Here is a 13,369-nt window from a genome sequence, read left to right as displayed (position 1 = left end):
GGGGTCCACCGCTTGGGACCCAGAGAGCCACAGCCACCCCAAAGGATGTCTCGCTAGAAACAGCTCCTTGGGAGGTCAGGGCACTTCTTAGTTGGGCAGAGGGGCCTCTCAGCATCGGGCAGAGCAGTGATTTTTCAGCTCAGTGATTTCAGCTTTCAGTGATTTCAGCCCAGTGCTCTTAGCTCCTGCCCTTGTGAGTTAGCCCCTCTTTTAGCCGGTCGTGGTGAGAGAGAGAGAGGTCTCGTATGGAATTTCCGCAGGTGGTACTTTATTGAGAAGGTACCAGCGAAAGGGATCCAGGGACGAGCCCACCTCCACAGTTATCCTGTTGCAATGCAATTTATCAATAATTGAGAGTTGCAGCTTGCTTTGTGGATGCGAGTACTGGCCTTCAAAGATAAATGTTATTCTGAAGCTGCAGTGTTAATAAGGCTTTGTTAAGCAGAAAGGTGAAAGGAAGATGAAAGGTCAACTATGAATTATGTTTGCTTTCCCAGCAGACACAGATTGCGTGTGTTTTCCACTGGAGGAAGGTCTCCTTGATATGTATTTGCTGTAGCATAGGCTTTTGAAAACAACATTCATGATTCTATTATATTTTGCCATGATCTTTGGCAAGGGTTTGCTGCCTGAGTCATCCGTGCAAACTGTGAAATGCCTTCTCTCATCCAGCAGAAGAAGCATATAGGTCAACAAATTTGCAGCCTATAAATTGAATAGATGTGTATCCAAATGGAGGCTTTGATTTAAATTACCATTATTATCTATGTTGCTATTATCTAATTCCTGAGTTGTCATAAAAATATAGTATTAAAGATTAATAGAATAGCAGACATTCCTTAAAACATGCCCTTTCTGTGCATTGTGTCTAAAATCTTGTTGCACTTCTCCTCCAACAAAAAAAATCATGAGACTGATTCAATGGAATTGACCTTGAAATATCAGTAGAAATTATACAGGACATCTTTAATAAATACTCTCAAATTTATATAAGCAAATACTTAGACTTAAATTGAAGATATTGAGCTTGCTTTTTTTTGTTGTTGTTTAATTTCTACTTACTTCACTTTTTTAGCATTTGCCGAAATGCAATGATCCAGTGCACTTCAGTGAAAATAAGAATGAGAAGTAAGTGACATTCTGTAAACTAAACTAGAATAAAACACATAACCAACCTCCCCACCCAAACCTATTTTCCTTTTGAATTTTCCATTTACTTTTTTTGCATGTTTTTTCTCTTTATGTAAAACAGTTACACATTTTCACTTTGTTCTCTCTTCACTGAGCTAATTTTTTTAATAAGGATAAGCTTAGATTTCTGTTTCAGAAACTACCACCTTTCAGTCACATTTCTTTTGCCTTTTCTTGATTCATCTAAACCAACAATATAACTTTCAGGTGAAGAAGAATGTTCTTCTAACAAGACATACTTTGACTGCAGTGCATCCTCAAGGTGGACTTCGCAAACACCTATACAACTTAGCTGTCATACTCCTCAAAGTAATCATGTATGTATTCAACTTTTCTTTGTGTCTTGCTTTCTTTAGTCAGTATTCTTTACATAACATGGTGCTACACAGCAAATACAGTTGTAACTAACAGTTTATTTCTCTTCAGTCTAATCTACCCATTCCCCCCCCCATGTGAATCTGTCGCCATTTTCATGATGATATCACTTACAGTTTCTCTCTCCTCTTTCTTTTTACTGTGTCTTCAGTAGAGTCATAATTTTGAAGTGAAAAAGAATTTGGGTTCTTAGACAAAAAAAAAAAAAAAGAAAAAAAAAGAAAAACATTAGAAACAAAGAAAGAAAAGAACATTATAAAACTAATCAGTATTACCATGTGGGGTTTTAAGTGCAGTTTTTAAAGAGTGCTTGTGAAGAAGTGGAATTAAGATGCAGTGCTTTGTCATAAGGTAACCATTTCTCCTTATTTCTCTCTTAGTTCCAGACAGAGTGTGTCTCAGGCTGTGTGTGTCCTGAAGGTCTGTTTGATGATGGCAGAGGGGGCTGTGTTGAACAAGAAGATTGCCCATGCATTCATAACAATGAGTTGTACTCTTCTGGAAAAAAGATAAAAGTGGACTGCAACACCTGGTGGGTTTTAAGTGAATACTCTCTTCTAGAATATATTCTGTGCAGTATATTCATTCATGTCTAGGCTTATGTATTACAGTAGCTGCAAAAGCTGGAAGTATCATCCTTAATTTTCAGGAATACTTTCCAGGAATATCTCAGAAAATACAGATTCGGCTGAATGTTTGGGGGTAGTAGTTCCCTCTGTTTTCAGTAGTCATCTCTTTTTGGGAAAACTCATTCATTGTTTAAAAATAAATGCTATCAGATCTAGAGATTGTAGCTCAACAGAGTAAAAATCATGTTATAGACTTAAAAACAGACTAAACAACTGAGGTTGAGGCTCAGATATTTTGCACATAATCACATTTTATCAGTCAGCTGCTTGGTTTGTTCCGCAGTTTTTCAAACCACACACTCTTGGTGAGATCTGAAAATTGAACTTCTCTGCTCTCTTCTAGCACCTGCCAGAAAGGGATTTGGAAATGCACTGAGGATGTGTGCTATGGGACTTGTACGATCTATGGAAGTGGCCATTATAACACTTTTGATGGGAAATTCTACGACTTTGATGGGAGCTGTGAATATGTGGCTACTCAGGTAATGTTCATCAGGAGGGTTGAAAAGGAATTTGATTGCCTTGAAAATCTACTTTTCTCTTTGCTTTTGTCATTCCTTATTGCCTGTCATCATTGTCCCCAAGGTGTTCACACATTCTGCCAGGATAAATTGTGTGTTTTCAGTGCAGGCAAAGCTATGTGAATGTGGCTTTTTTTTTACTATCATTTGTGAAATATATCCAAATTCTAAACTTAGAAACTTGAAACTTATATTTAGAGATATATTCTTCACATTGTTTTATTGTGACACTCTTTTTCCCAGGCTGAGACAATGCTAACTGTTCGTATGTATGCATATATGGCTGTGTATCTGAAAAAATGTATGTGTGTAGGATCTCACATTTGAAAGAGCAGTAACTACTTATACATTGGGAAGATTTATATGATTGTAATTATTATGAGATTGAACGACAATGAAATTATCTACTTCATTTTCTCATGTTCTTTTTTTTTTTTCCTTTTTCAATAGGACTTCTGTGGTGACAAAAATTCCAGCGGCTCCTTCAGTATCATCACAGAGAATGTCCCCTGTGGAACTACAGGAGTCACCTGCTCAAAGGCTATCAAAATGTTCCTAGGGGTGAGTGGTGATAGTCAGTACATATCAGTAATCAAGTGTTACCAAAAATGTAATGGTCCAAAGTTATGCCTCTAAAAGCAGCTGTAGCAAGCATTAGAAGCCCTATCAAATTATTCTGTAAAGGTGTAGGTTCTCAGGTGATGAAAACTCTTTCAAACAGAAGTGCCACACCACTCCCTGCCATCTTGGAAGTCATCCCAGAGTTTGAGTTATTGGTTTCAGAATGAGTTGAATTGTTACAAGTGCTTAATATTTTATCTCATCATAGAAGTTAGTGTTAAAATACTTCTCTTTTATCTTTCAGAAAACTGAACTGAAATTGGAGAACAAAGAGTACAAAGAAATTCAGCGAGATGTTGGTGATGATGTGCAGTACTGGAACAGGACAGTTGGCCTGTACCTGGTTATTGAGGCTAGCAACGGTGTGATGCTGATCTGGGACAAGAAGACTACTGTCTTCATCAAGCTGAGCCCTGATTACAAAGTTAGTGCCTGTCTTTTTCTGAAATAGTATTGTGAATAGACAAGGAAGCATAAGTATTCTTCTATTCTGACTCCATGTCTAATTCCTATATCCTCTGTGCACTGATGATTAGCTTGCATTATTACCATCACAGCTTGCAGAAGTTCCTCTGGGGTTTCTTGCAGTCTATCACAAGGTATTGCACAGAATGCATATGTCATTCCAATAGAGATAAACATCTTAGGCAATAGTCTTGAGTTTGTGAGTATTGATAGCCAATCATTCAGAATAATTTAGGGGATGTGAACTCACTGCACATGTGCTTGGAATCCTACAAGCAATCTCAGCCCTGTGTTAAAACCAAACTCCCTATGCAATGTATGGCCATGTTTCTGGTTCCTGAAAATTCAGCATGTTAAATAGGAGAATATTGAGGCATTGTACTAACAGTGATATACTGTTTCTTGAGGGGACTGGTGGGCCTTAAATAACACTACCAACACTACCTTTGAGGGCAGATTTATACATTATCTTTCAAGAAAAATATTTCTCTGTCATTTCTTTTCCATGAATGAAGAAAGGGTGCTCATTATGTTAGAAACTTTTAACAGAAACAGCTTTGAGCAGAAATTAATTATCTCATGCTTATATTAACAGGTGAGTTATGATAAATTGAGAAGAATGGAGAATAAATAATTCTTCTGAGCTGTAAGAGGCTTGGGCACCATTTTATTTTTAAGCTGGATATGGAGACAGATATAGAAATACTCTAGATATATTGATTTTGAGGAGGGGAGACATGACAGCTGAATAATTTGCTAAGGACAGACAAATAAAGATTTATTTTCTGTACAAATGATTTGACAGTAAAGATGAAACTCATCCTTTACACAGACAGTTATTTGTCGTTTTTCATGTCAATGTTTTGCTCTTACTTTACCAGAGCCTGTCTCTCACTTCCATGGTATATTTAAAAACTCAATTTTCTTCTCCAGGGAAAAGTGTGTGGTTTGTGTGGCAACTTTGATGACAAGGCAAACAATGACTTTACAACAAGGAGTGGACTGCTGGACACTAATCCTCTGAATTTTGGAAACTCCTGGAAACAATCTCCCATGTGCCCAGATGTCACACAAGAGATAAAGCCCTGTGATCTGAAACCACACCGGAAGTCCTGGGCAGAGAAAGAATGCAGCATCATCCAGAGTGAAGTCTTCAAAATTTGTCACCCCAAGGTTTGTAGAAGACAGTAGGTGATGGGACAGCACAGTGCATTTCTGATCATGGAGAACCAAAGAGACCATCAGAAATGAATGAAGAGATAGTTAAATAGAGTGTTCTTCAATTAGATCTTTAGTGCAGCTAAAGGTGTCAGCACATTTCATGTGGCCTTAGTCAAATTAGTCTCTGTGGCAATGGGGACTGTGTCAGTGGTGGTGGCAACCCCAGCTGTACAAACCTATATTCATCACCACAGTTGCACTGCTACTGTTCTGCAAGTGAGCTTCAAAAGTGTATCCTGAACAGGTTTACTGCAGTTGCACCATCTCTTGTTGAGAGACAGTCTGTATGACAAGTACTGAAGGGCCTTACAATCACCAGACTCATCCCTTGATGAAATTTCATACGAAAAATGAAAGGTGTCTGTTGAAGAGGCTACTACTTCTTGTAGTATTAAATCCACAAAAGGATCTTCTTAGACACTACTGAAATCACGTAGTTTAGACTGACAACTGCTGATACTGTGCCTCCAAATTGCCACAGCAAACACTGTGACAGCCAACACCTTCCAAAGTACGGTGCACAGAGAGCACTCCTCTTTATTTCTCATCTCTTTCCTGATGTATGGTAAAATTAACAACAGTTTGTTCTTAACTCACAGTGGAAAGGTCACAAACAATTATTAATTTAATTAATTTATTATATGTTTCCATGTGGTTTACTTCAGCAGCAAAAATCCAGTCTAAGATCTAAGTTTCTCATCTTGCAGTCTCAAAAAAAAAAAAAAAAAAAAAAAGCTTTTTGTGACGTGACATTGGATAAACTCCAAAAATTGACAGGCACAAAATTGTATGCTTCATATTTGCTTATTTGCTGTGAATGCAGCCTTTCTGATATTGTTCACCATTTGGTTGGCAAAGCTTGCTGGAAGATAAGACTTCACTGGCATCAATTCAATGTGGTTTTGGGAGCACTAAAATGGAACTCTATTAGAAAATGTGAGCACTGCCAAGGACTCTTACTTTGTTTCTTCAGTCATAGCAACTTATGAAGGAGCTATATTATTTTAAGTCTATTATTCCCTAAAAAATATATTGAGCAACTTCAAGCCTGTAAATGTTTATGATTCAGTAACTCTAGACACAGTCTCATTCCTTCCCAGCTCAATTCCCATATATCAAGAGTTCTCAAACGTATTCATTTGAAAATTAATTTGGAGATTAACTGGGACATAATTTCTTTCCCTGACAGGTGGACCCACTTCCTTTCTATGAAGCCTGTGTTCATGATGCCTGCTCTTGTGACAGTGGTGGAGACTGCGAGTGCTTCTGCTCTGCAGTGGCAGCGTATGCCCAAGAGTGTGTCAAGGCTGAGGCCTGTGTTTTCTGGAGAACTCCTGATATCTGCCGTGAGTAACAGACAAACACAACTGTATCTTTCTAGTTGCTGTCAGAAAGCCAGTCAAATAAATCATCAATACTGTCACTGCAAGGTCATGCTGGCTGCTTGGTGAAATCTTTTCTCAGCATATCAAGGAACAAACAGAGCTAGTAAATTTGTATATTTCATCTGTCTTTTGTTCGGCCTCCTCTTCTCTTCTCTTCTCTTCTCTTCTCTTCTCTTCTCTTCTCTTCTCTTCTCTTCTCTTCTCTTCTCTTCTCTTCTCTTCTCTTCTCTTCTCTTCTCTTCTCTCTCAGTTCTTTAAATTACTCAGAATTTGATTTTAGCAAAAAGTATATAGCACTACCATGCTTTAGAGCTGAACCTAATCAGTTTTATGTATATTAAGCATTGTCCATTATTGGTACTAGTACTCATACCAGTACACCATCAATTAATGTAAAATAGCATTTAAATTAATATTACCCAAAAAGTGCTCAAATCAAAATTTTGAGAATCTAAGGAGCAGAATTTTTTTTTTTAATTAAAAAAATTCATTTAGATTCAGAATTTGGACTTATTGGAGCTTTTAAGTGTAAGAAGCCAGTAAACAAAAATTATAAGTTTCATTCAGCTCTGCTATATAAGCTAATAAAAGCTCTTTCCTCTGTCTCTAGTCACCTAAGCTGAATTTAAGTTGTATTCATAGTGGTTCATATGCTTCTTCTTGGACTTTCAGCCTATGTGATACAGCAAGATAGAAGTATTTTGTATAAAATGGAAAAATTTTTAGGAGTTAGGTAGTAGGTACAGAAGAAAAAATACTCTCAGAAATATACCTTTAATTTTAAACTAAAATGATTTTTAATTTTTTTTTTATTTGAAGCATTTTTACCCAGTGGCTTGAATGTTTACAAATTAAATCTTGGGCACCAGTGTTTTGATGTATCCTAAATTTAGGCAGAGTAGCAGAAAGTCCAGGTCTTGTATCTCATGACAGATTTGGCTAGCTTAACTTGTAGATTTATTTAACTTGTACCTTTAAAGGCCTGCTCAGAACTGCATTCTGGCAACCTTGTTTTTAATCAGCTTCTCTCTTTTCTCATCAGCGATATTCTGTGACTACTACAACCCTCGCGATGAGTGTGAATGGCACTACGAGCCTTGTGGCAGTAATATCACAACCTGCAGGATGATCAATAATGTCAGCACCAACTTCACAGTACCACTTCTGGAAGGTAATAAATTCCTTGCCATTTTGTATTGTGTTTTGTATAACTTTGGTCAGATATCTTTTAATATGTATGGACTAATCAGGCAACTTGATGAGATGTTCCTAGACCTGCTATGTTGAGTTTGCCTCCAGTCTTACATAAATGTTTCCTATAAGGTAACATCAATGGGTGATAGTTACATTGCTGTCAGCCACAAAGCTAGGTGTCTGCTTGGAAAATATCCTGAAACATGCATTGTGACTACATCATGGCTATTTTGAATTTCATATGAAAGTATTTCAAAAGCAGGAAAATCTTTGACATAGCAAAGAACCAAGTCACTGATAGTTGGGTGTTTTTAACCTTATCATTTTATACACTAGATCATCTTGCCTTTACTAGATTAATTTGCAACATTCACCTACATTTACATTGGAAAATATCTTTCATAGCAGATACACTATGCTGCTATATATTAGATTCATAATGGAGATTCTGTTTCATTTGTAGATGAGGTATTAGTAGGTGACAGTCCTTGTGGTTGATAATGGAACAGGACTTTCACATTTAAAGGACTGCAATGATCCAAGAATGTGAAAGTCTTTACAAGTATCTTCTGGTTTACCACATGGTAAAGCTGGAGGAAAAAGCTGTATTTTTAGCCATAAAAATATGGCTTTTTGGTGTGGACTGGTGTTACATGGTGCTTCAGTTTAAACAGTATTTAGAACTCCAGTATTGTGCAAAGAGGACTTCATGTCATTAATAATTTGACTTAGTAAGAGGTTATTTGGTGGAAGAAGATCAATAATAGTAACAGAATAATATTTTAAAGTGTATTTATGTGAAAAATGGAATGATTAAATCAATTAATCCCTTGCAGTGAGGTTTGGATCACTGCCTGAGGGTAAGGAAAAAAACACAGATAAATTATCTGCTTGAGGTAGAGATACCTGGTGTATTCAAATCATATAAACAAGGTCTAATGTTCCAAGAAACGTAGTGAAAAAACTGTTTGTTAATAAATCTGCTTCCACATTCCTCACAAAATTATTATTGATATAGTGATCTATACAAAAAATTGAGGTGTTTCTTTGTCTGAAAATAACTAGCTGTCCATAAAAATGAGTATAAATTAGGGGTTTCTCTAAAGTATTGAACTAAGAAAAAGAAATTTCCCTAATTTTCATAATAAACCCTCTTACTTAATCCTCCTTACCCCAGTATTATCAATGAGAACTGTTGAAGTTTTTTGGAAAGACTAATTGTCCACAGTTTTATTAAAATGGGAAGTTTTAGATTTCTTTCACTATGCTTGGTTCAGTGAGAATAATTTACCTTCAGAAGGTAGCATATCACTGAGTTAACTTTTTGTACTTTTTCTTCATCCTGTGTTCTGTTCTACCTGTCATCAATAGGTTGCTACCCCAGATGCCCTAAGGACAAGCCTATTTATAATGAAGAGACAAAGGAATGTGTGACTGAAGATCAATGTGGATGTTACCTGGAGGATGGAACCCATGTACCACCTGGGCAAGAAATACCCACAAAGGAAAACTGTACAATATGGTATATAAAAATTACTTGCAGTAATTCAGGAAATAATTAGTGTATGCTGAGTCACTCATTTACTTTACTGGGCCTCAAACAAATGCAGATGCAACTTCAGATGATGAGCTGATAGATTCTTGCATTTCATAATTTTCCAAACCCATAACAATCCAGATTTCAGGTTGGTAGTCATATTATAATAAGTATATTAGCAAATTCATTAATTATACCTGTCAACTGTCATATATTATATAAAGAAACCTGGGTGAACTTCTAAAGCAACCTTTCGATTCTCATGACTCTTTGGGAAGAGAGAGGCTACTCTGCCTTGCATTCTTACTTAAAACTGGGACTTCAAAATCACTGTAATCTGAAATACTCTTGCCCTGAAAGAGATAGTTGAATCCCAAGTGTTTGCTTAGAGTGTTAGAAATGACAGCACTTTCACCTCTGGCTCTACGTGGTGACCATAGAAAAACCTGATCTAGCTGTAAGTTCACTCTGCAAAACAGTTGTTATTGCAGTATTGCAACTCGCAATTGTACTGAAAATGGTGACTTTGAAAGAAAAATGGTAGGCAATACTAGAAAATATACCCAGAAAAATATCCAGTAGTGTGAATGAAGATCAAGTGACAAATATCTATATTTCTGTGCTCTTGACTCTGCTAACAGGTGTCATAAAACATCAGCAACATTATAATTTTTGAAAATTTTTCTTTTAGTGTCTGTGTCCCGTCAGGATCCATAGAGTGTAAACCAGTCCCAGGTAAATAACATTCAGGTTTTTCTGGAAACAAAAAGAAAGCATAGAACTGCTCTGTCTGACTCTACAAAAGACATAGTATTGATTTAGAATAAATCTTTCCAGTGCTAGTGAAAGTTATGTCTAAAGAAAATTTGGCAGCACTTTCATTGAACCTTGCTGCTAGTACTTCTGGTTCAACCTTTTTCTCATGCCCCTTCAGTCTTTCTCCCCATGTCCCATATCCGAACTAATGGATTTCACTACGAGTTTTTCTATTAATAACATGTAGTTATTAATAGAAAAGTGTCAGAGAGTAAATTACAATTATTTCTCTCAGAACATTTTAAAACCTGCTTTCTAAGTCTGTACCACCAGGCATTTTATTCATGATTTGATTAAATATGTTCTAGCATTAAATGTAAATGTAAAAATGTAAAGTTAGCACAGTATAGTAGATCTAAGCTCCAGGTACAGCTCTGTAAAACAGGCATGACTCATGCAAATACTCTCTTGTCCTTAAGTATTTTTCCTCTGCCTCTTACATGGTAGTAGAAAAATTGCACAGTAAAGCTCTTTCTTCCAGGGTGTCCTTGTGTCATCAATGGAACGAGTTATGAAGTGGGTTCTATTGTGGGACAAGTACAGGATGGCGACACATGTATAACATACATCTGTGCAGAAAATGGTTCTCTAGTTACTAGTGAAGTCTATCCTTGTCCAACATCTTCACCTACAACCATTTCAACCTCCTTCCCTTCCAGTACTCTTACCACCACCACCACAGGTAAATAATCAATACAGATGTGACCTAAAAATTGTTTTCTTTAAGGAAAATAATTTAAATATAGAATGTACAATTATATAGCATTATAGTTGAGACAGAGCAATATTTATGGATTGCTTTATCACACCAGACTAAGAAAGACTTGGAGCATATTGAGTTGATTTATTTCTCATGAAAGAACTTTTAAGTATAAATGTAGAGTGTGCCTTCCTATTTCTGAAAAAACCATGTTAGCTTTTCAATATCCTAATGGGATAGTAGAAATAATGTTAGGAGTGTCAGCAAAAAAAACTACTATTTTAATTCTTTTGAAATCATAGAATCATCTCTTTTTGTTCTATTTCAGTTTCCACTACAAGCCATCCAGTAACTACAAGTAAGTTATAAATAAAAAACAAGGATAAAAATGTCAAAGAAATATTTAAAGGAAGGGTAAATTAAAGATAATCACTACAGAAAAATATATTTTAAACAAAAATGAATAATTTTTTTTTTATAATTTCAAAAGTACCATTAGTATATAGAGAAGGATTTTTAAAGGCTTCAGCTTGGTGATTTTATTTTGATGCAAAATTTACAGTTTAAAGACCTGGTAATACAGAACCTATTTTAGAACTCTTTTCTTTGGTAAGATGACAAATTGCATGCAGTCCTCTAATGTGAGAGAAGAAAAAATGGACCTTCTCAGGATGTTCTCTGTAAAGTCTGAAATCTCTGTCTTTTTTTGCAGCTCCATGTTTTGGACTAATCTGTAATTGGACTCAGTGGTTTGATGTTAGTAAACCTGATGAAGGTAGTGGTGACTATGAAACATATGATGAAATCAGAAAACATGGATATGAAATATGTACAGCTCCTGAAAAAATTGAATGCAGGGCTACAGCTAAACCTGATGTGAGCATCGAAGAACTTGGTCAGAAAGTAGAGTGTGATGTTAAATATGGGCTAATCTGTAAAAATGATGAGCAGGACATAACTATGTGGCAACTTTGCTACAATTATGAAATCAGAGTAAACTGTTGCCAGTGGCAAGAAATTCCTTGTGAACCTGGATTTACACCAACTCCAACTTCAACCACCACCAAGACAACAATACCCAGCACCACTACAACCAAAACTCCAACAGAAATTACCACCACGCCCGTGCAGGGCCATTCCACAACAAGTGAGTTTACACTATTAGTTCCCACTCTAATAACGTCAACATTTACGGGTATTTAACAAAAAAATGCTCTGTGATCTTATTTTGCCTTTGGAGAAATAGAAAGCTATTAGCTACTAAAGTCAGGTCACAATCATAGAAAACATTGATGCGCATGGAAGTCTTGCTTAGGAAGGTTTGGACTCTTAAGTTTCTGCTGGAGACTATATTCCCAGAAGGACATGCTGTGTTAGAAAAGAGTAGACCATGCTTCAAACTCCTATTGCTAGAAACGTTTTCTGGGTAAGGCTGCGCAGGCTTCCTTCTTAAGGCTGGCATGGTCTTTCTGATTTTCTGAGAGGCACTTTCCATACCTAATCTCTTCAAAAAGAAAAGAGAACCATGACCATCACTGTGCATGGAATGTCAAAATTTCTGCTTTCTGGAGCCAGAAAGTGGGGGCTGGTGCTTGGGAACTTTTCACTGCTAAGGGTGGGCTGACATCTCTAGGAATGCACAGATGCCTCATGCACAGCATCTGATGAGTTCACATTGAGTCCCACTCATGCACTTGTTCCTTTGTCTGTTGTCTCTGTCCCTGCTGTTTCTAACAGGCACACCGAGCACGGCATCCACTACATCAGAATTGCCAACCACTTCCAGGTCACCAGAGACTCCCACCAGCACTTCCACCAGCACTCCTACCAGCACCAGCACCAGCACCAGCACCAGCACCAGCACCAGCACCAGCACCAGCACCAGCACCAGCACTAGCACTCCCACCAGCACTCCCACCAGCACCACCACCACCACCACCACCACCACCAGACCTACGACGACAACAACTTTGCCACCGCCAACCGTCACAACTCCTGGATGTACGTTCCAAAGCCAAATAATTTCCACTAAAAGCTCTCTGCATCTGACTACAGCACCAACAAATAATTCTCTGTTTGGGCTGTATGAAGCTTCCATGGCTTTTGCTGGCAGAGTTTGGGGAATGGTTTGAGAGTGCAGATTGCCCCTATTGACAGACACAAGCTCTAGGCAGCACTAGGATTCTACCAGCGCTCCTGTTGGTGCTTGTCTCCAGCAATCTGTGTGCTGCTGGGAAGCAGCTGAGGCTTTCTCAGCAGCGGATGTTGTGTGCCTGCTTTCCCTGGGGTCGGGTGCCTTCCCAGTGGTTGGGTTCTCCATGAGAGAGTGAGGTGGTGTGCATGGCCCAAGAAGCTGAGAGAGTGGCAAGAGTCTGTGCTTAGTCCTACTCTGCCTCCTGTGTGAGTCTTATGTGGGTGTTTTTTGCACACGAGAGTCCATACAAAGCAATGTGACCCAGCTGTGGGGGCACACACATAACTCATCAGTGCCTGTGTCCTGATTTGGGCATGGAGCAGTTTGTAGGGCCAAGAACGGGAGGCCTGGCCACATCACTGAGCTTTCCTGTAGCCAGTGTTGGCTGAATGCAGTAGCAGCCTGATGGGCACTGTTGAGTGCAGGGGATGCCCAGGGCACCACCTGTGTGTGAGCTGGTGCCCTGCATTGTTGTCTCTGTCCTGTGTGTTTCTAATTGTCTGTTTTGTTGTCTCCTCCA

The 13,369-nt window shown here is 37.9% G+C and overlaps 1 protein-coding gene across 1 annotated transcript in view; it reads left to right on the top strand.

Moving 5' to 3' along the window:
- The window catches only part of MUC2 (mucin 2, oligomeric mucus/gel-forming), a 59,961-nt gene that overhangs the window by 13,045 nt on the left and 33,547 nt on the right, over positions 1-13,369 (top strand). Inside the window, exons 17-31 of the mRNA XM_066322172.1 lie at positions 1,076-1,128; positions 1,399-1,508; positions 1,947-2,098; positions 2,539-2,677; positions 3,167-3,277; positions 3,582-3,761; positions 4,736-4,975; positions 6,213-6,369; positions 7,451-7,579; positions 8,974-9,124; positions 9,831-9,874; positions 10,437-10,637; positions 10,984-11,013; positions 11,368-11,802; positions 12,393-12,656. Of these exons, the coding sequence (XP_066178269.1) occupies positions 1,076-1,128; positions 1,399-1,508; positions 1,947-2,098; positions 2,539-2,677; positions 3,167-3,277; positions 3,582-3,761; positions 4,736-4,975; positions 6,213-6,369; positions 7,451-7,579; positions 8,974-9,124; positions 9,831-9,874; positions 10,437-10,637; positions 10,984-11,013; positions 11,368-11,802; positions 12,393-12,656 (2,396 nt within the window). The remainder of the gene's footprint in view (positions 1-1,075; positions 1,129-1,398; positions 1,509-1,946; positions 2,099-2,538; positions 2,678-3,166; positions 3,278-3,581; positions 3,762-4,735; positions 4,976-6,212; positions 6,370-7,450; positions 7,580-8,973; positions 9,125-9,830; positions 9,875-10,436; positions 10,638-10,983; positions 11,014-11,367; positions 11,803-12,392; positions 12,657-13,369) is intronic.

The sequence above is a fragment of the Sylvia atricapilla genome, chromosome 6 (genome assembly GCF_009819655.1).
Source record: "Sylvia atricapilla isolate bSylAtr1 chromosome 6, bSylAtr1.pri, whole genome shotgun sequence".
Lineage (NCBI taxonomy): Eukaryota > Metazoa > Chordata > Aves > Passeriformes > Sylviidae > Sylvia > Sylvia atricapilla.
Note: the sequence above shows the minus strand (reverse complement) of the source record. Positions and strands in the feature narration are given on the sequence as shown.